The sequence below is a fragment of the Necator americanus genome, chromosome V, assembly GCF_031761385.1.
Source record: "Necator americanus strain Aroian chromosome V, whole genome shotgun sequence".
Taxonomy (NCBI): domain Eukaryota; kingdom Metazoa; phylum Nematoda; class Chromadorea; order Rhabditida; family Ancylostomatidae; genus Necator; species Necator americanus.
In genome coordinates this window covers 22,490,745-22,517,892 of record NC_087375.1, presented here as the reverse complement: position 1 = coordinate 22,517,892, position 27,148 = coordinate 22,490,745, and the positions used below count along the sequence as shown (strand labels likewise).

The window sequence follows — 27,148 nt, the reverse complement described above, 5'->3', positions numbered from 1 at the left end:
GGAGGTTGAGGGCACTGAGTTGCTAATTCGAGCGGTCGCCGCTAGTTATTGTTAAACCTGAATTTAAGTTCAGTTGGCGCATCGGGAAAGGATTGATCAGCGCGAGTGCTTTCTAGTGCTTTGAGGGCCGGACATGATAAATGCCTGCGAGTATTGAGCCTATACAAATGTTACCTGTTATGTTCGAGACGGCTGTGTACTTTTCCTGATTTTTCAGTGCTCTTTCAGATGTGCAAAGGTCTCGTGACTATGTTATGGTGGTAATGTCATGAACTAGGAAATTCATTTAAACTTCACAACTGCTGTACACCACGTTCGATCCTTTTGCAACCAGATTTTGTCTGTGCATTCTGTGAATATCCAGAATAAGTTTCGTTTAGGAATCGCAGGAGCATCATGCGCTGCAGCAAATCATATACGCCTTTTTTCTGATCATTTTTTCACAAACATCTTTCTTTCGAACGAGAGCGCATTAAATTAGCTTACTGAGAAGTTTTGCCATAGTCCAGTCTTCTATGGTAAAGCGGCTTTTCGTCACAGTCAGGTGTCTTTTGTCGAAAATGTTTGATAGATGTTAGCGCTTTTTTCACTATTCAGACGACGTCAATCATTGATGGTCGACGTCTCGCCAGTGTTCAAGCAGTCAGCTGTTCTTCACTGATAAATATGAGGTGCCTCGCGGAAGCATGCTCTGTCATCGATAAAGTATCGATCTCACCTTTCGAACGAACTAACTGCTTATTACGTTTTTTTTTGCTACTGTGTTTACTCCCGGAACTGGTTTATTTGCATGATCGGCAACGGCATGACTTATCGCGTTATTTGAATTTGTATCGCGACAAACACTTGCATTTATGGGTCTATTCACAAACAACGTTTCGTCGACAATGGAAAGTCCAAAGTTTCTGTTTCTAAACTCGTATCACGCTTTTTTTCAGATTTTTTCTTTTCAAGCAATCAAGAAATCATGTCTGTTTTAATTTCTGGATGATTACTCTAGGGAATCATGTATGTCCTGCAAATGTGGATCTGATATATGTATTTAATTGAAGTTCCCAGAATGTTATGCAGGCCGGGTTTGTTAATGTTTCTCCTTTTATTGAAAATAATGCAACACCGATTCCATTTTAATACCGTTTTTATGTTTATAAAAGAAAACTTGAATAATTCTAATCGTTTATCATTAGAACTGGCTATTCTATGTGTGCGTCTCGAATTTTCTGGTTATATTGTCTCACTGATGAGTCCCTAGTTTTTACCTTATTTTTGTGTATTTCCAACCAAAACGAATCACGCCTTTCCAGAAAACTCTCACAACTCTTCATCAAACTTCTTCTGTTGTTTTAGCAAAACTTTCAATGGGAAATCTGCAGACATCCCCGAGTGACATTCGCCAGTATAATCCATGAATTACCAACTGATCTACTAAAGAAAACTTCTTTGAATTGAATGCAATTGCTATCATGATTTAAGTGCTGTTGGAATTTACAAAAAATCTCTAGAAGGTTAAAACTACTATAGACATCGCGGCCACTACTGAGGAAAGAAACAAAGATCAGAAATCTTTATTTGCCTTTAAAAGTAGTTCCGACAAATGAGATGTACTTTTCGAATGGTATTTATGGGAGCGATTTCCCAGAATTGCTCTAGATTTTCTTTGGTTGCGCAAAAATTCTTGATTACTTGTTCATCTTCGATGTTTTTTAGCTCCACCATTACTGTGTGCCCCATCATTCTCAAGTAAACACTCGACACTATGATTATCTTTTCCTCGAAGCGAAGTGTTGAACATCTGTCATTCGTCTTCAGTCACATACGCAATTCCTCAAGTACTTCTTCATAAAATAACGCTAAATTCTTTGCATTTTGTTTTTTGTTTCACTACTCTCATTTAATCCGAGCTAGTTTGCTGAGCTATTTTTCAAGTGTTCACGGACTGATTTGAAGCGTATTAGGATTAACACAGCTAATTTGATGTCATGTTCCCAAGGTAATGTTTATCAGGCAACTAATCAAGATATGGAAGAAAATTACGCCACTTTTCCATGTAACGACTCTTTTGCGTGTGGAACTGTTCTTAAAACGACAATCCTCTTCTTAACGTTGTTGTGTCAACCGGGTCGAGAAGGCAGATAATTGCTGGCTTCTCATCGTGGCTGGACTTTATTGCTGCAAAAATCGGCATCTTCTTGACTCTGAAAGAACAACAAGTTTTTTTTGTTTTTGTTACTAGTCTGCCAAGTAGTCACGGTTTGACTGAAATACATTTTTCAATGCATCTATGTGCGGACCCGGGAGACAATTACGGCATTTATGTAAAAATTTTGCTTTCGTCATCCACCACTGCACAACTGGCGAGAAATTCTTGACATTAATAATGGTGAAGAAAGAAGGACTACGGAGACCCGATATGGTTTAGGTTTCTGATCGTCTGTACCACGTTTCACCTACATTACTGTCGAAAAAAGGCAGGGCAACTTTTGCAAAAATGGCATCCTTTTCAAGTAATTGGTGAAACTGCAGGATTCACAAAGACTCGAATGAACGGATCCGAAGATTTTCTGTCGCTCTTATCATTTGAAAGTGATATGCGATTCCTTTGAAAAAGGTTCTCAGAACCCGATTTTCTGATACTCCTTTCGCTTTTTTTTAAAATTTCCCTTTTTTACTCTTAATTCTTCACAGCAGATTATGACAAAATTATAGTAGTGGAGGGTAGTAAGGAATTTTAATACCTAGTCATGTTTGAACTGAGTTCGACGCTGAATTTATCCAAACCGTTGAACGCAATGCACCGCCGATTAGGGGCAGTGCATAGAGAAGATGCAACTTGTGCAAAGCAGCTGAAGAGCGGTCATTGCGGTCCCTCTGTTCAACATATACGGTGATGACCATATGAAGAAGCAACCTTTCTTCAAATGGTAGCGAATAACCTTTTCTGTATTTGATTTCCATGCAAAAAAGTTATCCTGGGAAGACGCTACATTTATATATAGCATAGAGTTTTCTGTTCATAATGTTTCCTCAAATGCAGCGCTCAATAATTACGCTCAATTATTACATGAGTGAGTTCAATCTTCACTGCTTCTCCCAAAGGACTCCGTTGTTTTTGCTCTTATTACTGCATATTTGGCAAAAACTATTATAGAGAAGGACACTAACCCTTTTCCAAAAGCTTAAAATTGTCACTCTTGGGTTAGTAATGAGGACGGTGAGTAACTCTGTCTTCAACTCAGACAAAACAATACTACTACTAATATTAATAATAATAATTACTATTATAAAACACTCTATGTTGTGAGTAATTTGGTAAGTGATTAAAGGCATCACCCCGCGAATCTGATGTGGTGCAGATTTCAGGTGGAGTATTCGTATACGGGATGGGAGACTACGGAGAGGGAGGTGATTCCGTCCATTTCTTGCTAATTGCCGTAAAAAACGGCCCGGAAGATGCGGCGCCGCACAAGACTGGCGCGCTCCAATCGAACCTCTTGTACAAAATGGTGCGCCAAAACGAATGAAGCCGTATCTTCCGGGCCGTTTTTTACGGTAATTAGGAAGAAATGGACGGAATCACCCCCCTCTTCGTAGTCTCCCATCCTGCATACGAATACTCCACCTGAAATCTGCACCACCTCAGATTCGTGGGGTGATGCCTTTAAGTACGTAGTCTGCAGTTGGCTCATTTGCGGCCGATAATGTGGCTCAGAGACAGAGGGAGTGGGCGTCTGACACTCTGCCGATAGCTTAGACTACAGCGAGAGAAAAAATGCAGAGGAGGCGAGATCGAGATCTTCTCTCGGCTTCTGTTTGGAATAATTTTAGATCTTGATACTCTCATTATGGGTGCCGAGAAGTAGCGTCTTTCTTTCGTCGAGTTAGTACAAACACAAGTTACACAAGCGAACCTTACAAATCACCACTACTGGAATTTTGTTACCTCACCAATTTTTCGGAACTCGAATAAGTGTCAAATGGGAACTCATCTGATTTTGCACCTAATGTTCCGAGCAAACATAGTAAAAAAAATCGTATGCATTTGGACGTATTGTAGGATAAAAGTAACGAAGTCACCTTAACTTGAAAAGAATTCTAGAACTCCAACGTACCAGATCAACTGACTAGTACTAACCACATGCGCGCGAACGACACTACCTTCCGGTATCCCGTATAATTTACCTACGTGTTTTAGCAACTGAAAAGTTTTCTCTGTACTTGCTCAGATAAGCTTAGTAATCACGTAAAGTTGTTAAGACCGATTCACATACGTTGTGTCGCCGAATACACATTTATCACACCTGATGTAATTATATAATACTACGTTATCTTCACTGTATATATTATGCGTGGTTGTGATTTTATGCAATTTTGTAAATTTCACACATTTCCCAAAAGCATTAAGGATAAGCTGTCTATCGTTAATCAATCAGCTTGGGATGCGTTCACCTCAATTCAGAATCTTTTGAGGTTTACGAACACGCGTCTCGCCCATGCACTGACTGACTCGATGACTTGCGGGGGCTACCCGATGTGCCATGTCAGCGTTTTTATTCTCTGAGCAAATTCTTCCACCAATATTTCAAGGAATGAACCGCTTTATTATTGGCTGTAGGAGGTTTCGAACCATTGACCGACCGTGAAGTCGCAGAAGAAGCTCTTGCCAACTTCGCTACATCAGTGTTCCTCACACATCTATCTTATTTTAACAATTTTTCATTATATGTTATGTTATCCTGATTTTATGGTTTTGCCTTTCAAGAGTTACTTTATGGAATTTAATAGGACTGGAGTTGGTTTCATCTTTGTTATCGGATTTTTTTCTACAAGTCGTGCAACTTTTCTTCAATATCTTTTCAGAATGTCTCAATAATGGGCACACCCTCAGTACCCAGTGAACTCTTTCCACTCCCTGTGTTGGCCCCCTCAGCTTAAAAATCACATAGTCGTTCGAAAATTTGTTCCATGGTGATCTTGAATGATCTGCAGTAGTCATTTGCGTGATGCATAGACCTTCTGTTGTCAGCCGCGCCTTGCACCCGACTGCTAACGCTATTTTGCACCATAAAACGAAATATTTTGACCACTGTACCACCAGACTGTATGTGCGTATAGGGATTATGTATTTGGTCACAGTAATTGGAGAGATGCAGGGATAATTGACTACGGCCATAACATTAGCTTTCTGAAAGGGTTATTACGTCAATGCGAGGCAAATTATTGTGCAGCATCAGAACGAAGCTGTTAACTACGAACTGACATAACCGCAATCTGATAATCCTCCGACCAACTGCCTCCAACAACCCAAGTGTGGTTCTATTATTTCCGGGAGCATATGTACGTACGTATGCGTGTAAGTGTAATCATATTCACAGAAATCTTCATGAAAATAACTTTTTACATTTGTATAGGAAGAACAGCGCTTAAGCTGTTTAACTCTGCTTTCCATTTGCAAATATTTCTTCAGCGGTTCGTTGCGGCGGAAACGAATATTACTTTTTTCTCACAGTACATTTGGTAATTGCCGGAAGTGAGTGCGAAGACGTCAATTCAGGAACTTAGAGGGTAAATCATGAGAAAATCGCGAATCGTTTCCTTCTATCCACAATTCTAACTGCCTTGCTTCTGGTGTGCTTAAAACCAATAAAGAGCCATTAAGATCGTAAAGCATGCATTGCCGTGGAAATACTGCCGCTTTTCAGAGTTAAGTCGATAGATGACATGTCTCTTTGCATAGACGAGGAGAAGCCGGTGCATTTTAAAGAGAACTCGTCCTTGATTACCATCACATTTTCCTATATTTGCTGGCTTCTTCCAGATTTCTTCTGACTTGTTTGCGTCATCAAGACACTCGCGCTCCCACAACAAGCAAATAAGTGCCGTGCCAGAGGTGTCGAAGGGATGGCGCTAGTTGTGCCCGGACTGGTTCGTATTATTACCAGCCGACTGCCTGCCGTCGGATTCACGATTAGCTGAGCTCATGCGTCAACGCGTCCGCACTGCTGAAATCCCACATTACCACTGCTCGACTGGATAAGCGCAGGGTTCGGGCGAAGGGTGATTCAGACAGCTCGGTAACCGCACCCCTGAAACTCCTATCACGACCTTGCCGCCATTATCTGCGCTTTCGATTGCAGTACTTTTTTGCTCCTAGAGATGCGCCATGTGGTGCGTTCCTGCATTTCCCACCTCTGTATTGCTGTCTTCATCGCAGCACCACACAGCTTGTCACATCCTAAATGTGGTCGGCTTAAATCTATCGTTCGTCCGTGAGTTTGGAGGTCTTCAATTAAGTAGCTTCTTCCTTCATTTCCATGCGCATTCATGTGTTGTCTTGACGTGCACATTAGCAGAGCGGATTAGCGGGCCGAAGTTTAAGCTGGGAGAAAGCACCTCTTCTTGTGCTAACGATACATAAAATATTTATAAGAACCTAGGCGAGGAAAAAACAGCGCCATAGATATGTATGTAGTAATTTTACTTCACTGCAATGTTTGATTTAACTTATAAAGCCGCGTGTAAATCTCCATCTTCTCAATTGTTGTTAAATATGCTTTACTTCCGGTTTTCATCAGTGTCCTGTGGGTTTTCGTCTCCAGTCGTTGCATATTCATGGACGTCACTGACTATAAACAATTGCGAACAATGTCTTGCTAATATATTACGCACAAAGGCAGTAGAAAATAGGAAAATACGAAATAAAAGGTGTTTATTTCACTACGACGGATTTGAAACTAGCTGATTCTCCAGAAGCTATCCGAGATCGCATAAAAAGCATCTTTGAAGTAATTTCTAGGCACACGCGTAAGTGAGGATGAATATTTCTCTCAATCCGAATGATCGATCCAAGTATTCTGTCCTTTAGTTGAATCGGAAGAAGTGAAAAAGATCTATCTTGTGCGGATGTAGAATGCAGATTCCCTGACAAAATCCTGAATTTCATGGCGTGAATCATCTACAGTTTGTGAATTTTACATCAAATTGCAAAGATTATAAGAACTAGAAAAGAGGCAAATGGATCAGCTTAATTGCAAATTCCACTCCCCATACTATTTCTAGGTGAATGCATTTTGAGAAGACCAATTTCCTAAGAGAAATTTTATTCTTTTCTCAAATTCACTGAAGCTTTGCTTCGGCATCAGGACAAACGTTTTACTTCCGAACAGCTCACCTTAATGAACTTGCCCTACTTGATTATTGAACATATTATGTCTTTTCAATCTAATGAAATAGGAATTGATTAGAGTTTGTTGGTTCCTTTGCGATTTATCCTTGAAAACTAACTTCAATTTCGTCTGAAAATCCGTGAAATTGCGTATATTGGAGGGAGTGTGGAGGACCTGCAAGGATCAGATACTTTTAGTTCTCTATTAATAGCTCGTCTGTAGTTTAAGACATCTTGGACCTAATTGCAAAAAAAAAATCACAATGGCCTCTGAATCTTTTTTGGATTTGCTACAACATTAACAACTCGTAGTTTTGAAGTGAAAAACCTTTATTGGCTTTTTGTTTCGTGCATTGATCTCGATTAACTGGACGTCTTCGTTGAAATTTCCCCTTCAAATTTATTATGTTGAGCCTCCGAAATGCTACGAAATGCAACGAAATGCTTGAGTGTTGTCTCCTGATAGTTCAAAGGAACATCAGGGGAACCGGCTCTCGATGTATGTTGAGTGTTTTACAGTGTAAGGTGTCACACATATCGGGGCTGATCTAGCAAGTGCTGGTTATATGTGAGGTCGTCCTGTCGCGAACGACTGTGTCTTTCTGTGTATCTGTGGTGAATCTGTCGCAGTTCACCTTGTTCGAGTCGAGTCGAGACCAGTTTTCTGTGCTGGATCATCATCGTGTCGTCGTTTCGATTAGCATATGCCACGCTCTTTTTCGAAAACCCCGAGCTAGCAAACACGTTCTTTCCCTTCCTTCTCCGATCCCTAATAGAACCGACTGTGCCGCTGCCGTCGCCACGCCACCCATGTTGTTACGCCATAGTGTCGCGATTGCGCTCGCGCCACGCCACAGAACCGGCACGCTGTCTCGCGCCTTGCGCCTCGCTTTCATCCCGCCTGCTTACTGTCGTCGTTTCACTTTTCACGTGCACTCGTTGCTTCCGACAAACATCGCTATCGTACGCTCTTCTGTTTCGCCACCTACTCTTTAGGAAAACAACTGATGAGTCTAAATGACGCTTTAGTTCCGCGAACTGTTACTCGGGATTACCTTGTACGAAACAATCTAGTATCAGTGCATGAAGTTTTTATTTCTGTCACTTCTTATTCCGGTAATTACCTTCCAATTTTTCTCAAATACTCAAAATTTCCGGCTCCATTTGGCAATTTTAATGCATCAGGCCGCAACGTAGAATCTGAACAAATTCACATTCAGCCTCCAGTCTAATTTGTTCATATAATTCCAACATTATTTTCATTTTGAAATAGGTGTGATGATTTTTTCAGAAAGAATTGTCTGAAAAAATTCTGGTAGTTCGAATCCAGCTAACTTTAGAAGTTTCCCATGACAAGAGCGGTAAATCATTTCTGTTGCCGACCGTCTATCCTGAATTTTCAAACATTATACCTTTTTCGAGTCTTACAACTGACAAAAAGGCTCAACAGTTCTTCACATTTTCCACTCAATGAGAAATCGACTTGAATCGTGTTCAGTGTCAGTGCAACCATGCAGTAGAGTAGATATAATTACATCTTTATTGTAAGCCGTGTTCCTTTTAAGTCGCGACTCTCTTAGTTTGATGGTTGCTTCTTTTCTTTCTTCCTGCGTCTGTAGTTTTCAATACTTACACAAATCCTCTTCGCATCGACGTCAGTATTATAAACGCTTATCCTCCTAGCTTCTCACAAAATCCCACGCGAATCCTAAAAGTCCTGCCTGCACTGTTAATTCACCTTTTCAATAGGCACGACAGCATGATGAATTGAACAGCGGTTTAGGGTCTTTCTAATGCTTTTTCGTGAACTTTCACAACTTTCAAGTCGCCGTGCATTTTGATCAGTGTTGTGTCATCCTCTAGTCTGGTCTTCGAAAGAAGATAATGGTGCTAGATACTGAAAAGGTGACTTCTTTGATGGCGGTTCTATGAATACAACGAAGAAGATGCTAGCGCAGCAGGTATAAACGCAGTAGGCAGGACTTGTAACCTCAGGCACGGACATTCGATCAGCTTTCAATATGAAATCGCCAAAATTGTCATGAGCAGCGAAATTGAGGCTAGCATCGCGTTATAATTCTTTTAGGATTTTTTTTTGTTTCTGCCCAGTAGAGATGGCATTCCAAAGTATTAAATAGAAAAAAGTATCCTTCAAATGTGTTTGATTTTGCATCGAGCGCCCATCTAACCCGAGAGATTGTGTAATGTTGAAGAATCGTTTTGTTTTTGCAGGAATTGACTTCCTTATCGCAGATCTATAGCCAGTGGATGTAAGATGCATGGACAAGGGAAAGTCAAGAAAATTTTCAAGTTTCCTACGTGGGAGTGCTTCTAGCGAACAAAAAGCTACACCGAGAACATCGATCACCCCTGTTTTGTCACTTGTTTCCGGATGCGTTAAGCGATCGTCCTTCTTTACGAAGAGGAATCACTAGTACACAAGCACTTTAGCTTCCAAGAAGGAAAAACAAACCACTTCTTGAGTTATTCGTGTGAAAACCGGACTATCAAGGCGAATTGGTGTTCCTAAAGCGATTTTGTTCCCAGTAATGTAAAGCACCTCGAAAGGACATCATATGAGGGGAGGACCGCATCACATCGCACACATTTGTTCCTGTCAGTGGGAGTGGGATTTCAGAAATATTTCTTGGTATGTGGGCTGTTTGTTGCACATGCGGAGAGTCGGCTGGTGAGCGAAACAGCTGTCTGGCACACACGAAGAATGTAGAACGACCGGGTGGAAAGAGAATTTAAAGGAGGACGAGAGTGATTAGAGGAGGAGATGCGAGGAAGCACGCGAGAACAGGTGCTCGCCGGTCGGTGACGAGCAGAAGTTTCATGATTATTGTGTTGATGAGCTGACTCACCAGTACATTACAGTTTCGCTTGCTTCACTACAAAAATCTAGTCTTGGACACGCCTCCTCTAATCCCTGTGGGACGTCTATGCACTATGTGAGACATCGAATGAATGTTGCGCCATCCCTCTTTCATTTTCCAAATGAAGCACATGTTCAGTTCGTCTCTGTTACCCCTCCAGTTCTTTCGTGAGGCATCTCAAATACAATTAGTGTCGTTATCAAATGGAATTTTACCCGTGATAATGCTGTGAGGTTTACGTGTCTATGTTTCGCCGTAATTCATAGTTTGTTATAACGAGAGAATTAAGGATATTTTGCCCAATAGCTGTCATTTAAATTGAACGAGATTCCATTTTTGCACACGCGAAGTTACGTACTCCTTCTGAAATTATATACAAATGAAGTGTTGAACAATCACCTACCACCTTATGAAGTAACTTAGGTCGAAGTGTACCATGAGTGTGAAGATCGATGATATTCGTGAAATCGGTTGTTTGTCAACAAGTGCAGTTGGCACTCAGAACAGATAACAGAATCAAATGAGATGTGAATTTTGATGTGCTCTGCACTTTTTGCTGTAGAATTTCAACGATTTGTGTCATTGTTATCCTTTGTCATGATGCAGCGGTCCTGCAACGATGACCAGTCAATTGCACCTAGCGGAGTGCATATCATCTTCGTATCTGTCTGTATGCTAACCTTTTCACTGTTTCTGTCGACATTGATCTGGATTACGTTCACCTCATTTTCTCGACTGACCTGCACTTCCCATCATATTCAACTTCTGAGCTTCTTCTTTACATGTCGTCGATATTTCTAGTCTACGATCACTTCTTTGATCACATGTTTTCCTTTGCGGCCGCAGCTCTTTCATCCTGCGTCTGATCAATGTTGAGTTGTTTCTCTTCTTCGCTTCGGTCTTCGTTTCTGTTTCTCGTATTGAATAAATCCATGGTTATTCAGCTGTTCATGTTTTCAGGTAGCAATACGCAGACAGTTCTTTACAAGCTGCATCTCTTCATCTCTTCACTCATTCCCACAGCTGACTGGTAAGTCTCTTTCGTAGCATCTTTGCTATTCTGGCTTTCCGCTTATCGCTTTCGTGTCACGTTCTCTGCGTTGTAGATTTCATACGCTTACGTCATGGAATGTTGCATGTATCTCTCATCTTGTTTGACAGTTTAGAGTTCGCTTTCGTGTTTCTCAAACACTTGTTTCTGACTTATACACGAAAACAAAAGCTCGCGTTCACTTTGTGTGTGTCTCAGTCATTCAGAGTCATCTCTGTGCGCTGAAGAGCATATCTTTTGTTATCCAGAGAAGATGCTTGACTCGTTGGGAGGCAGGCAACAGAGTTCCCCGTGGTTCGACAATCTTTCGTCGGCTGTCAACAGTAACTCGTCCGTCTCTTCTGGATCACCGCCGAGTCTCTCATCGCATCTTGGCAACTCAGACGTTCTCTCTCGTCCTTCGTGGCTCTTCAGCAGTCAGGTACGTGTCCTTCAGTTGTTTTTTTTGCGTCGAAACTAGTCACCATACCTTTTTACAATGTCGGTCAAACGCATAATGCGTAGTTTATTCTTCACTGAGTTCATTGAACATTCGAACTCTTAGTAACCCTAACACTCTCTTCGTTCTGCTATTTGTGTCTCATTTATTGGTGTGTGACTTCTTTGCGTTGATGCTGTGTCTCTGATAATGAGCGTGAGTCAGTAAACTCTGCTTTTGGACTTTCAATTACGCGCTCTACTCGCTCACTTCATTAGCTTGCCTTCTTAGTAGTGGAGCAATGTGTTTTGGCAAAACATCTCATTTCAGCAGGCAAACCTTTTCTTTCGGGTCATTATTTGTGATACCTGACCGTTTCTTTTTACTCAAAGGTCAGCTTATCACCTGGAATTCATGAGTATGGAAACCGTTTCTGTTTTCTCCTTGCTGCTCATATTGATATTTTCACAATGAATGAGTGCAGAGTGAGACATTTTATGCTTATTCGCCATTAATGTGACGTATTAGCTCATTTTGTTCAGCATTTGATTAGCGCTAACGTACGGCTGGTCTAATATTCCTAATATGCATTAGATGCTGTTGTAATAGACAGAACATTTCAACTCAACATCACTCTTAAATTTGTATTTCTGTTTTATTAGTAGTGATGTGAGTATTTGATTGCACAAAGTTGTGTAATAATGTTGCGAAATATTTTGGAAATTGCTTACTTTTCTTTCGGTCCGGAGCTGTCGTTTTTAGTTCGATTTACTTCTTGATGCGAAACGTTTTTGAAGCAATGTTGTCTGCAAAAATAGACAACTTGAGAGATTGGTTTTGAAAAAGGCTCAGTCCCATAATATAGTATCTGTATGATACAAACTTTGTAATGCGAACTCTGCTAATGTTTGGTTCATATAAGGACATCCTTTCATTCCGATTTTGAGCGGCTAATCTTAGAGTACTGTTACTAGTTTTTACCGTGTTGTTTTCTTCGAAGGTATCATATCTACGCCCTAGAAAACAGACTTGTTTCAACTTTTTTTTTTCAACTGATTAACTTATTGGAACGAGAGCATTGACATTGAATTCTGGAATCGTTTCTTATTGTTTGGTAGACTCAAGCACATTCCTTCGAAACTTTTCTTTCTCATTCAATTGATTATCTTGAGTTTTTTTTCTATATTTCTTCAACCTCTCCTTCCTAGAACAAGAACTCCGGGAACTGCTATTTCACACGTGACTCTTCGATGTTGTTTGTGTTGGGATAATATTTATCCTGCAGTGTTTACCTAAGATTTCGTTGCAGTATTTGGAAGCGGTGGTTGCGGAATATAGATGATTTCTTTATTCTTTGTCTGTTGACTCTGTTTCGCATTTGCATATGTCTGTCGGGTGGTCTTTCAGCGGAACGTTGCGGGGCTAATTGTTCATTCCGGTGAGCGTTGAAACATATAGGGCTAGTCTCATTATGGCGTACGTCGCGTGACTTCAATGCTTTTGCGCTTCCGATTGTGTACTGCTTTGTGTAATGCAACCCTGCATTTAGCGTCATGAAGGGATCTGCCAGTGGGGGTGGTTTTCGTGGTATTGTGTGGAATCAAAACAAGACACTACTGTGTCAGTGTTTTCCTGGATCGGCGAGATGATGCATGTTTTGGTAGCACAGATTTCACATAAGGGCTAGTGTAGAGTGTCAAATTGCAGATTTCACGACGGTAAGTGAGTCGCGCGATGGCTTTCCCCGTCTACACTTCTGGTAAACAGGATGGTGTTGTTGTGTCAGTTGTATGGTTTTGATCTTTGAGGCTTTGGATAGAAAACGTTTAGGGATCAAGCATAGAAAATCCGGTGTTATTGTTCATCTGGAAGAGAAATTAGCAGAGGTATACCTCAAAAACTATTGGTGTATAAGCTGATGTATAAGCTGTAATAGTTAGTAAGGTAAAAAGTAACAAAACTCCTGTCCCCATTCGTCGTGTTTATGAAAAACGAAACTCTGCCGCAGCTGTATATGCGGAAATACAGGTTTCTTTACCTGTACTACTGGTTCTATAAACCGTCTTTGAAAAAGACAAACTGGATCTGGCGTTTTGAACTCCATGCTTTCCCATGAAATTGTCCTATTTCGTATTGCTACTGTTTTTTTACGGAAAGTTGTGTGTGTATCCGTCGCTCTTCAATCTCTTAGTTCTTTGGGAGTTCGTTTTTACTCGTTTCCTCTGAGTCGAGTTTTGTTTAAGTAAACTGAAGAGGCGCCGTCTTTCAGTTCTGCACTAAGTTTTCTATTTTCTCTTTAATTCTTGGGGAAAAAAAGCTATTTTTTGGTTTGCAAATTTAGGTTCCCCACGAATCCGTTTTTTTATGCGAAGATGCCTGCTTGAGTATGCTATACAAAAACTGATCTCTGAAGTCTTTATATCAGCATGTAGTTCCTAAAAGAACTTCTATTTTTATTTTTTTGTACTTGTAGAAAAAATTTGAATTACAAAGCAGTTGGAACTGATGAACGCTTCAGAATAAGTCAGGATAAGTTCCTTGGGTAGTGCACGAGCATGTAGTCGTTCGCATTGTCAGTGAGTTATAGAGTAGAATGACTTCATCATTATCTACGCCCATCTTCAGTTTTTTTTTAAAAAAAAAACAAAGCTGAAAGGTTGCCACTCAGTAAGAAACTATACTTTCGAGTACGTATTAAATTGCTTCATAGAGGAGCAGGAAGGCTTTTTTAAAGTGTTTCAACCGCGAATCGCAAGTTCATGTTTTAAAAAGCTGTTAAATTATGCGGTAAGTAACAAAATATCTTGGGATCTGCAATTATGTGCATTATGGGTGAGCAAGAATTCTTCATCGTTCTAGTTTTACATAGTTTTCGTCTTCTCGGATTGCCTGTCACTCTTACAAATTTGATCACTGGCCACTGATAAAGTAAAGGACGTGAATAAACAACTAGATCTGGTTGTACGCCCTACTTTAATTTAGGTCCCGTAAAAGTGCGGAGTGAATCGAGCTGTTGTCAGTTCTACGTAACACCACGTTATTGTACAATTGGTCTGTTGTAATGAGCTTTTGTGATCTCCTGATAGTAAATGCTTTCAGTTCGTCACTGCAGAGATTCCATTTTTTTTTTTTGCCTTCCAACCTATTTAACCCTGCACAACTTTGTTTCATTCATTTCATTCTTAGATAATCCAAACTAATTTGTTCCAATATTCCTGTAGCATTCGTGGAAATCCGAAGATACCTGTTTGAGTGTGCGGTACAACACTTATCTTTGAAGTCTTTATATCGGCGTTCTCATAAAAATGTGGCGCTTTCCAGGCGCAGAAAACAAATCATGCGCGATATACGAGGCGTGGGAAGAAACGATTATGTGCAACTTTTAATACTATGTGCGGTTGAAGGATACATTTATTGAGATATTTTCTGTAAGACAGTCTTCGCTGATGCAAGTATTTAAAGATCTCTACTAGATTACCATTGAGAGAACGTTAAAATTCCGGGAAATCTCAACTATCTAGGACCTCAGGAAAATGATCGGAAATTTTGTTATCGTATCGCTCCGATGATTTGTTGCGAAGAATTTCTGCGTTTCATAACGATATAAACGTGCTCTGCCGGACCTAGTGGTAATGTACTTTCAGTACACAGCTTCCTGCTCCTTTAGTATGTACAATTTTCACACTAGTTGGCGCTGCTTGCTGATCGTTTTTACAATTTAACTCCGAAGTCGGCATTTTTCATTTACCTTTCGTAGTATTTAGCTTAACTCTCTAGATCGCAAGGGAGTTATCATTAGTTAGCTTTGCAATATGATAATTTATCTAGTTATAACGGCAGTTGGCTCGCTATCTGCGATATTGGTAACGAAAACTAATGAATTTGTTAGTTCTGCTGCTATCTGGCCATTGTTTATAGAGGCTATAAAGCGTAATGCAATAAAGTGGAGTCTTAATTAATCCGTGCAGTTTGTACATAATTGGGAATTCCAACGTAAGGGTTTGTTTTCCACCTTTTCAGCTTTTCATATTATGCACTGAAGCCGCAAACTTTTTCCTTTTTCCTGCTTACCTTTTTGTTTCCTAGATCTTATCACAGTCATTACATTTGTGAGTACCATAAATATTATTTATGAGTTTTTAAAATATATAATTATTCTTAATAATAGTTCGACGAGTCCAATCTATAAATTTTTCACTCAGTATTTTGCGGTGCTACATTGTTTTTTCAATAACTTTCTCCCTAAAATAAATGGTAGCGTATCACGGAACTGAAGATGTTGGTTCCTCTGTGGGCAGTTGTAGAGTTGGGGATGTAGATTACGAGTTTGAGCGTGACTTCGGTCACCTCTCCTCAGTCGTCTTGAAAAACTAAAAAAAACAACTAAAAAACCTAAAAAACTTCGTTTGTTCCTGCGAGAAACGTGGGAACACACCACGTCCGCGAACGATCGCTCTCGATCGAACGATCGAACGAGATCAGTCGGGATTTCTCACCTCCTTATTCAACTAAAACCGATAGGCTTCTGAGGACACCGGCGTTCGTAGGAAAAAACGTCACTCAATTTTTCATGGCGATTAAGGAAAATTGGGTGGGGCCATGCTCATGTTCATAATCTATACCCACCTTTCACCCAAAAACTTCAACAACTTCTTAACAAAAGTTTTAGTTACCTATCATGTGTTTGTTCTTGCCATGTCTGTTGCAACCTTATCCGTACCATTCTCTCACGTTTCGCATATCTTACAAATCATTCGATTCGGGTTTACCCACTAAGCTCCGCAGTGGTCTGACTTTTTGTTGCAGAACTGCGAATGTTTATGGTTGTGCCATCACGGATGAGTGTTTCAATCGTTGCATTGGGACCGGATATCGATGGAGCGCGATCGTAATAACATATAGTTCTGTCGAGTGTAGTCTTCTTTTTTTTTCTGCTCAAAACTCAGCTTAATTCGGTGGCTGCGACGTTTTACGATCACGTTGTTAGGTTGTTCAAAAAGTCATCATCTTGTTTTGCTAATTTTCTAGATCATTTTTTGGTACATGAAAGGAGTCTTTAGAATGGATTTGTTGACCTGCCCTTTTTGTTCGCCACTACTTCTTCTTTCGATGATTCCAACTGAACTCAGAACATTTCCGATTTATTAGCGAGAAACTGAACCAAGTACACTTTGATTTGAGGGAATTTGAATGGAGCTTTTTTTTTCTTGACTGAAGACACTCCTTAAGAACCAAAGCAGACAACAGTTTGCTGTTGCAAAGCCTTCTCGATATGAAAAATGAGACAACACATCCAAACCATCTTAGTGTAATTTTTGAGTGTGAGTGACTGACTGGCATGCCTTTTCGGGTCAAGCCCTTTCGTGGAGCAAGAGTACTCTTGTGATTTATCAAGTCTGGTCGCTTTTCCACAGTTGGTCCGTTCAGCATATTGAGTTGCTAGCAGCAGATGGTAGAATTGACTTTAACGTTTCTTCGTAAAACCTCAAAAACTTCAATGCAGAGTGAATTTCGTCAGCTTGTGTGAACATATCTAACTTGCGGTCTACGCTTAGAAATTTTGGAATATCTATATTCTTCGCAGATATCTTTATATCATCATAATCATCATGATGAGTGAATGCGACTTTGGTCAGGTTCATCATTCACGCTGAATTCAGCACTGAACTAGATATCCAATATTGACTCAGGCGTTCGTTTGGAGTTCCGCCACTACAAGCGTTGCGTAAACTTTCACAAACTTCTTTCCGTTTAGAAATAAGGAAGCAAAACAGGATGAGAATGTTCTTCTTTCCTTTCCTAAATGTTGGAGAAGAATAATTTTGACTGCTTGTTCTTGTTGGAAGATGAAGGATAAATAAAGTCTCTTGCGTTAATCAATCCGCTTGGGATATGCCCCCACGTTCACTTCAATTCAGAATCGTTTGGGGTTTACGAACGTGTATCTGGCCTATACAATGACTTGCGGTGGCTAGCCGATGTGTCAAGTCACTGTTTTTATCCTCCCAGACAAGTCTGGTTCCAATTTATCGACTTCGGAGGGATGAAAGGCGTGGTGTGCACTAAGGCGGATTCGAACCTCCGAACGATCGATCGATCGTGCAGAAAGCGGAACCTCTAACCGCTACACTACACCCACCCCTATATAGCTAGATCCGTCTGCCAAAAGATGTGTTGTCTTTCAGAACAACTTTGTAGGTATTATATGTATGTATTATTCTATTATGTATTATGTATGTATTATTCAAGCAAGGCAGGTTCAAGCACTAAGCCATGTTCACATTTTTATGGAGATGACATCATCGTTGGCACAACTTGTAACGGCCTCACCAATACGCAAAGAATTTGCGCCTTTGATGCGTAAGCAATTTTGGTTGTTTTTCTCATGGTGCAGCCGGCTCTTCGCGATGCTCTCGACATGCGGAGCGTTGCTTAGCGATTATATATCTAACTCGGAGTTTCTGCTATTGATAAGTTTGTTTATCTGGTCGTGTTTGGCAGTGCTTTTCCTTTGTTGCTTCTGAGAACAAGTTTCCTTTGATCATCATGGACGTTACTGTGCTTTCATTTCCGGAAGTTCTTTCTAATGAAATTGTTTTCTTTTTTCCTAGAACTGAACTATGCTTATTCCGTATTTACGTCGAAGGCTCAATTATATTAGTTACGCCCGGCGATTCCTAGGAGTTCGACCCATTCAGGATGTTCTTCGGAAAAAAATACAGGCCGAGTTTTCGTAAAAGTGTCTCTGTTTCCTTCTTTTTAGATTCGAACGGTCCAATATTTGTTGCTATTTTTCTCAGTATCAAAGAAGAATAATGAAATTGTTTATTTCAATAATGATATTACAATAATATTGATGGAAATATTTCGCATATTCAATGGCTTTTAACGCGTCTTCGATTTTGATAGGCGGTGAAGAGGTTTTTCCATTCATGTTTTGCAACTTAACGCAAATTCACGTATTTGGAAAAGTTCACATGTTTGTTGTACCTAGGATATATTTTTTCTTTTATGAATTTCAAATATTAGTCGATATAGTCGAGTTTTTTTATCGTTATTTATCGTTTGATACTGTTCTTTTAATACATTGCTTCAGTCATGTCAGTCATATTCCACTCGTTTTTTATCTTGACCGTCATATTTCTGTGCCTGCTGTCGTTAGTGGATTTGCATTTTCAGCCGCTGGTTGTGCAGTCATTTAAATCACACGTTACGACGCCGTCACATTGCTGCGCTTCTCGCTTTTCCAAAGTAGCATGAGCGCTTTTTGGCTTGACCAGTTCTAGCTGGTACAGCACTGGCTGGTCTCTTCCCCCCATCCCTCTCCACCTGCCATCGTTGATGACGGCGGAGAATGTACACACATGTTGCAGTCAACTGGTTTTATGCCACTTGTGATATGACGTGTGCGACATTAACAACCGAGTAATTCATGGTTTTCCATTTACAGAATTCTTACACTATTCATAACCTGTTCGCTTGCTTAGCTTGCACTCGATTCATGCAAATTTGGTGAAGTTTACTGCTGAATACGCAGTCGGCAGTGTTTCGTCCAATTATCTCTCTTGCGCATGTAATTTCGGACTATTCGGCACACGGCACTCGCGCGGTGCCGCGCTTTCCGGTCGACTGAGACTGTCCGGTTCTTCCCGACGTACATTCTACAGGCCCACACTCTGCTTTTCCAGTGTTCTCAAGCTGAAAATCGATTGCGAGCGGATGTCAACCTCTTCCGCCCCAATGACATTTCCATTGTTTTGATGACAGGAAGCTTACTAGATTTTGCCACTGAGATGCGCTCCTGTTTTACGCCCACGATGAAATATCCCAAACGACTCATGTTTTCCGGATCGCTCAATAGCTCTGGGCATAGTTCAGCTGTTGGAAGAGTCACTAAGAACATTTTGCTCCGTCCATATTATGTTTCTTTTTCTGTCAATATCGCTTGCTCCTACTACATATGTTAGTGCTTCTAGATCTGTGGATATGAGTAACCTGTATTTTCAACTCTTCAAAATTTCCAGTTGTTTGGGTACACATTTTTTTCGAATGTCCTGTGTGTTTTCAGTAAGTGATTCCATATGTGCTATAAGATTAGGTCAGAGTTTTCTATGTTAGGGAATCCGTGAAATAGAACATCATATTAAACTGTAATTCATAACTCGTTTTTAGAGAAATATAATTCATACTCTGTATACTTAATTTCATGTTTTTTTCCTTTTCTGCGTCAATATGATGTAGTGATCACCTGAGAAATTCGACCGGTATCAGTTACGTAAGGGGGAGCAAGAACTGTGTTCAGGCGAAACATTGACTTAAGGCTCCACTGTACTGTTTTTCTGCATTCATGAGATTTGGTTGTAGATGGCGTCCCCGGTTCAGTTGTGGTTCAAACCACTCGGAATCCCAGCTTTCTGGTTCCCCTTCTTCAACTTTCTCGGTTGTTGCAGCTTTCTGCAGTTAGGTATCTCTTGAGGCACATTTCCTTTGCAAATGCTTGCTGATTCTCTATCGTGAGAAAAAAAAAACTCTCAATGTTGCTTTTTTTCTTCACAGCAGATTTTGTTGCCAAAGAACCCAGACCATATTGTCCTCCATATTCTGCAGCGAATATAGTGAATATAATTTCGAAGTGGATTTAACCATCAACGAACAGTTGCTCAGATAGTTTTGAGTGTCTAGATAAGGTTGTTGTTTGATGCGTTGTTTAGAGAATCTGCCAGATTGATAACGAAGTGTTCTGTGTATTTTATTGCTACGTGTGCAAACAACATGTTATGTTCAAGTTGAAATCGCATATCCGGCTTCGGCACATGTGTTTGCGTGCTTCCTCGCCCGCGACGACGTCTCTCGCATGGCTTAGCGCTTTCGATGAAACTAAGCTGTCCGGAAGCGGTTTGAGTTCTATCTTCTGAAAGCATAAAGCACCATTTCCCTAATAAAGCTATAGAAGCTATCTATAGAAGCACTGGTGTTTTTTCTGACATGTTCGTCGAATTTGTTTGTTCTTCCGCGTATGTGATTTCTTCTATTTGCTTTGTAGATGCTTTTTACCTCTTGTTTCGCATTTTTGCGCATGCCAATTTTTTTTCAAATCAGAAATGCGCCGTCAACTGATAACTGGATATTAACTTGCTCCTAAACTTAAGTTATTTCCACATCTTATCAAAGGGCATTTCGAAAAAAAGAAAACTGAGACCTTCAGGTTATTTTATGATAGTCCTTCTTTGTTCTTTCCTTATTTTCATTTTCGTTAGGAACCGTTAAGCGTTGTTCTGAGAGCCCATCATTTGTGTCTTTAAAGGCCTATTATATGGCTTCACTCTCTTTAAACCAGATCTTTATTATTAATCACGAGTTGACGGTGTTCATTCATGTAGTTATAGTAATTTTTATTGCAACCGAACACTTGCTACACTTATAATGCTCCTATACAGAACACTTGCTACACTTATTATATAATGTTCCTCACTAGTATGCTAGTATGTAACTGGTAACTCTTGGCAACTCAATGAATATCATTTTCATTTGTTTTTGTAAAGACGGGAGGACAGACTGTTTCTTTTTGTTCTTTTTGTTCCTTTTTTGTCACGATTTTTACTTACTGTTCTAGTTCACCACACAGTTGTTCATTTTTTCCCTAGAATTTGGTTTTAATTTGAAGTTAAAAAGATAACTGCCGCGGATTTTTCCTGATGTCTAGAGTCTTCATGTTGGTGTGGATTACAAATATATTTAATTTTTGACATTGTTTAGTCTCTACTGTATATTTGAAACTTCTCGTCTTTTCTTAAAAATTGTTCCAGCCATCTACACGTTTTCTCTTAGTTCTTGTTCTCAGATGCAAGTTTTGTATGACGTTCTCAGCAGTCCAGATCCAGCACGATGAGAAGTTGGTCTCTTTCTTGTTCTATGCAGAAGCAGTGCTTCTTCTCTTACCGATGGCTGTCGCTAACGTTAGAACCTACATTCACTCTGGCATCATCAGCATCTGATCCGCTCTTCTTTTTCCACTTCCTTCTCCGTTTTTATGTTGATTTGTCGACCAAGGTCACTTCCAGCTCTTCACTCATCGCATTTCGTTCTGCGTTGCAAGCACTCGATTTCTGTCAGCGAAACCGGTCGTTGCGCTGAATGTGAAAGTTAAATCGGCGGCTGATTCGGCTTACATATGTTTTGAATCCAGTCGTTAAGTTCAAACAATGTGTGTCCAGAATTAATGACTCGTTCAATTTTCACCTAAGTAAACTCTTCCTTGAGGACTATATGTGACACATCATGAGAGTAGAGTTGCTGCTTCAGAATGACTTTGTTTTGACCGAATGATCTCTGTTTCCGGCAGAACTTGGGTTATTCGTTGCTAAATTTAGTGCAGTTTGACTTCGCTTGCTTGCCGAGGTGTTCTTTGGATTTCGCCATCGCGTCAACACGTGCAGCGCAAATCACTGCTTCCTGATCAGTTTTCATTCGCTGCACTTTAGGCTCCTGTTTTGTAATTATTTACTCAGTTGTCACGATTTCAATCTTTTGGATGGATGGCTTTTCTTAGAAGTGAGATGAGAATTCCACTTGGGTTTGTGGCTCCTTTGTTACTTTACTTCTTTGTTTTTGTTGTGATTTGTTATTTACCCTTATTTCTACGATAGCATGTGTTATCGTTACACCAGCACTAGTAACGTAATACATATTAGTAATACGTTAGTGCCTCTCTTGAATTACGTTAGCGCCTCATGATCTCTTTGTGTTAGTGATAGTAATAGTTTTCTGGAAGTATTCTCAAAAGGTTTATGACTTTATTAGTTCAGCACTATAGTCGAACAAGTAGGTATTACTTTCAGTTTCGCGTAATGAACAGCTGAAGGGTAAATATTGAGCACGTCCGATATGGTGGTGTCACTGCTTCCATCCTATTGCCTGCAATTACATATTTGGCGCAAGGACACTATCTGCTCTCATTTTCAGTCCTGAGAAGAGATGAATTGAATTAAAATAAGTTGTTTTCTGTCTTCTCATTGACCAGGTTGTTCCGCTCCACTTCAGATATTGCATACCAGACGTAGGTAGTACTGGATCATTCATTTACCTTCTTTCCGCTTCCAAGACTGCTATTTTACTTTCTTTTCAGCTAGTTTTCTAATGAGCTATCAAAACGATTCATTAATCTCATCGTTTCAGTTCATATCAGTTCTTTTTGCTTAGAATTGGTAACGTTTGCAAAAGAGAAATGTTGTGAATTTTTCTCTTTTTTAACCTGAATCTTACTACTGAAGAAGAAAGAGCTGTTGCTAAGATTTCAAATTCGCACTTTTTCCACTTCGTAGTACTTTCCACCAAGTGAGTTGCAATTTGATCACGAGATGGCAACCCCTTAAGAAAACAAATCTTCACTTTTTGCCAAACTGTCACAGACAACTTTATAGTGAGCTGATTTCCAGAGAAATAGAAATAATTCCCCATCCCTCCTGTTTCAGCCAGCTTTAGCGGTTACTGTGGGATGTTTTGCGACCGCGTTGCCTTCCTTCTCTCTTGTTTGTTCTGATGTTTCGCGCGCTATCATTTCGTTCCTGCCATCACGTGCTGCTCCTTTTTTTGTGTGCTCAGTCAACTGTTGCTGTCGCAAATGGTCATCGATATGAAATTTCGAACTATTCCTGTGTGAGAGATGACGTGAGATCATTTATCGCATTTTTAGACTAGTTTCTTGTTTTGTACACACTATCATGACACATGGAGTTTTCGAGATTCTATACTTTTCGTCTTAGTTTAATGCACTATCACATTATAGATCACATCCTTTTTCCCCATGAAATTTTGATTTCTCTCATTTCTTTGGATTTTAATGAGCAAATATGTTACGTGAAAAAAAAACACTTCTTGGAAGGACCAAAAACGTACTAGTCAGTTTTTTTATTAATAAAAATACTGACTAGTATGTTCGTCTCCAATCTGATTTCTTTATTTTGTGTACCGAATGGCTTTCTCTAATATTCTCTAGTTTTGAATAAGCAGTGGATTCCCGTTATTCTCTAAGGTCTATTCGTTCCTCCTATAAGACGCAAACTCTAAATCCTCTCCTCAATTTGCGTGAGAAGCAAACCTAGCTTGTTTGTGCATTATGCAGCTGTTTATAAGATCAACGTTCCACCAGTTATTAGTTAACATTAAAAACCTTTTCCTTATTGAAAATTCTGCAAATACTCTACGCTTAAATTGTTTGCAGAATTTTCAAGTTATTATGGTTATTTTACAAATATTTGCTGGTTTTTGAGACCTCCTTTGTTCGATTTGCTTCACTTAGAAATGAGATTAACAAGAATAGCTGGTCATAGTCCTCAACACTGTTGCTTTTGTTCCTTGTTTATTTCTCTTAAGGGACGTGCTGCTATCGGAAACTTTTCTGTCTGCTTTGCTGCTATCAAGAAGGTCTAATTTTTGGCCAAGAATAGCGTGTTGTTCTATGGCGTTTTCTTTGCTTGATGAAGATAATTCATGTAAACAGCGTTTGAGCAATAATCATCGTCGACGGCATTGACGGCAGCGATTACTAAAGTCTTGCCCGCGACTGTGATTATGGAGATATTTATCTGCTGTCCTTTCAAGTTCGTTTGCACCACCCAGAAGCCTGGAACAGCAATATCGCAGTGCTGGCGGCTATGAATCGCTGTGTCGTGTTTATTGATGTCGCGAGTGGTGTTATACATAAGTGATATGCGAGCACGCGATGTCTGTCGCGGTCGTGAGCCTTCTGCCACATGAATCAGGCAGTAGTGGGATGGTAGGAAAGGATGTTGTAGTCGTCGATCAAGGCTTTTGTTTCTGTGGAGAACGTTTTTTCTAGCCTTGTTTATATTTTTACGAACACTTCTTAGCACTTTTCAAGAATATTTCCTTTGTTCGGTTAGGTACTTGTCCGCTTCAGTTCATTATTCCTCTACGTGAACAGTAGGTGGTTTTCCGTGCTTATTTTCTTGTTACGACTTCCAAGATTAGTGTGTTGAAGCTAGTTTTTCCTATCTTTCAAATGGGTTAGGGGTGTCATCTCGCCATCAAAGAAACCACTTATCCTTAAATATCACTTCAACTAATGAAAGTTTACCCATTAGTTGAATATTTTCTAGATCTGCAGAGATCAAGTTACATGAATGTTGTGACGTGATGTATCATGTGTTTTCGTATGTATTTCGATTCATTTAATAGTTAAGAATATTGGAGGAAGGTTATTCCTGAAAACTTGACATACTGGTTATCTGAAGTTTTTTTTTTGGCGTTTCTAAAGTGAAATACTGCTCTTGAAACGTTGTTGGTGCAGGTTCTGACGTGGGTTTTTGGAAGCGAGAAAGCTTCATTGTCTCTGCTTGGTTTGGAGGAGTTTGTTCTCGAGACTGGTCACAGTATTTGACGAAGATTTCGTAGTGAAATTGGTGAAGCTTTGTCCACATGTTTTCAACTTAGCACCTAGTCCGGGCTACTCCTCCAGATTGTTTCTAGAAAACGGGAGTGAGGCGTGTTTTCAAATGGATCCGTTCCAATTGTGTGTTAGACACGATTTTTAGTACTTCATCAAAGCTGACCAAGTGAGATTGATCAATAAAACCAGGTGTTGTTCTCAAAGAAATTGTAATTAATGTTCACTTAATTAAATACATACACTTTTCACGAGCAACTTTATTTTGATGTACCTGTTCTTATGGCTTCTTTAGCAATTCTTTTCTTTCTAGTTCTGTTCTACGGAAACATGGTTAGCTAGTGTATTCAAGTCCTGATTCGTACTCGGGTACCTTCACTGTCTTTTCTTCTCATTTCAGCAGCGTAGTAAGTAGCAACTACATTTCGTATTTGAATGCCTTCGTCGCTTTGCTCATTTGAGTCGCAGTTGTTTTCTCCGCAGCTGACACTCCACTTCCTCTCGCGTTCTCTGATTCGTGCTTTGGGGTTTTTTCTAGCTGTTTGTTAAACACTTTGCTTTCATTTGATATCGTTGTCAGCCATCAATTTCCTTAATGGTTAGCTCGGCCATGCTGGCGTTATTATAAACAACACCAGGTCGTTTACTCCTTTTATAATAGGATTTTCTAATTATGTCGTTCGATTGTGCTACGCTATAAGACAATCCAAGTGAGTCGTGTACCTTGATCTGTGGCTTATATCTTCATTTGTTACTTTTGAACGTTTTTTTTAGAAGACAGAGGCGTTCTCTGGGAAAGCTTGTTTATTCAGAAAATCATTGAGAATTTTTGTTTATTTACTGCGTTTCAGCCGATTCCCGATTCTCTTTCGACACCTACTGAAGCGCTTTCCTCGCTGTTGGATACATTCTCCTCACCAGTGTCGGATAGCTGTGGGGGTTTTCCAATTGGTCAAATCACTGGACCTTCATACAAACAAATGGCGACCTCGAATCGGTTTGTGGTTGCCTCTTTCATTTTTTGCAACGTATTACACTTTCGCATCCTTAGGTTTGCACAACCAAGTCGCCGAGCGTTTGGGATGATGTCTTCGCATTACGAAACAAGTAATTCTCTCGGAGCTCCAGGAACTCCAATAAATGGTATGTGTACTTGTAGTTATTAAGCGCCTACGATTTGTAACGGAAAGATTTATTGAGCTGGATCTTCGCTAGTTTTTCTCCTCGTTTCAATATTTCAGTTCTTGGAATCACAGATTTTTTGAAAGGCAAACTTCTTATCCTTTGCATAATTTTGCCAGTCACAAAATTGCTCCAGGTAACGCGATAACTCCGGCGAATTTAAATTCTATGATGGGAATCGTTACGCCCCCAAATGCGCCTCCTCCAAAGAACCCAAAGCTGTACAAAACAGAATTGTGCCGTTCTTGGATGGATCACGGACGTTGTAATTATGGGGAAAGGTAAGACAGGCTCTACACACATTAATCAGCTACTAGCAAATCTTCTTGGTCTGGTCTATGATCAAAATTCTCCCTAGATGCCAATATGCTCACGGTGAGCAAGAAAAGCGTCCGATTCCACGCCATCCAAAGTACAAGACGGAGGCGTGTCAGTCCTATCACCAGTCCGGATATTGTCCATACGGGCCTCGATGTCATTTCATTCATAGGTTCGCGAAAACGTTTTTTTTTTTGCACTCAATGAGACGAGACGAAATTTTGCACTCAATTAGAAAATGACTTCAACTTGACACTTTGAAAACCCATTTTAAAATTGACCATTTCGTGTAATGATGTTTCAAAGGACCGTATCATTGAATCTTCGATGTTGGGATCTCTCATGGACAATATAGAGTTCGGGATACAGATTACTATATTCGTAATTGACGCACCAAACTCTATTGTCTACAAGAGATCCAAATATCTAAACTTTCATGATAGGTTACCTTTAAGTGATATATAGCTTTGTCCGCACTCAGAAATCGCCATTAGAAATGAATTCGTGGATTGGTTTTGTGCATATTTGATCTAGCTAGATGAAAACGTTATCCCCTTTGTGCAAATGCTGATGTAGCACTGGTTATGTATCTAGATATTAGGATTGAAATTTTACATCTCTCAAGTTCTAGTTCACAGATTTGCAAATTTTTTCACTCCTAGACTTCATGTCGTTTTGTAGGAAGACTGTACCAGTATTGTTTTTCTTAGAGGCGTTTCTACACTGCTACATT

At 40.0% G+C, this 27,148-nt stretch overlaps 1 protein-coding gene across 2 annotated transcripts in view; it reads left to right on the top strand.

The window, feature by feature from the left end:
* Positions 1-1,065: 1,065 nt before the first annotated feature.
* The window catches only part of RB195_014857 (uncharacterized protein), a gene marked incomplete at both ends in the record, with an annotated part of 28,965 nt that continues 2,882 nt past the window's right edge, over positions 1,066-27,148 (top strand). The window contains 8 exons of one of the 2 annotated variants that reach the window (XM_064205293.1): positions 1,066-1,076; positions 4,468-4,537; positions 11,002-11,071; positions 11,341-11,513; positions 25,767-25,912; positions 25,967-26,058; positions 26,234-26,378; positions 26,456-26,587. In XM_064205293.1, the coding sequence (XP_064061173.1) occupies positions 1,066-1,076; positions 4,468-4,537; positions 11,002-11,071; positions 11,341-11,513; positions 25,767-25,912; positions 25,967-26,058; positions 26,234-26,378; positions 26,456-26,587 (839 nt within the window). Of the gene's footprint in view, positions 1,077-4,467; positions 4,538-11,001; positions 11,072-11,340; positions 11,514-25,766; positions 25,913-25,966; positions 26,059-26,233; positions 26,379-26,455; positions 26,588-27,148 lie in introns of those variants that run through there. The other variant, XM_064205292.1, reaches the window with a different exon arrangement.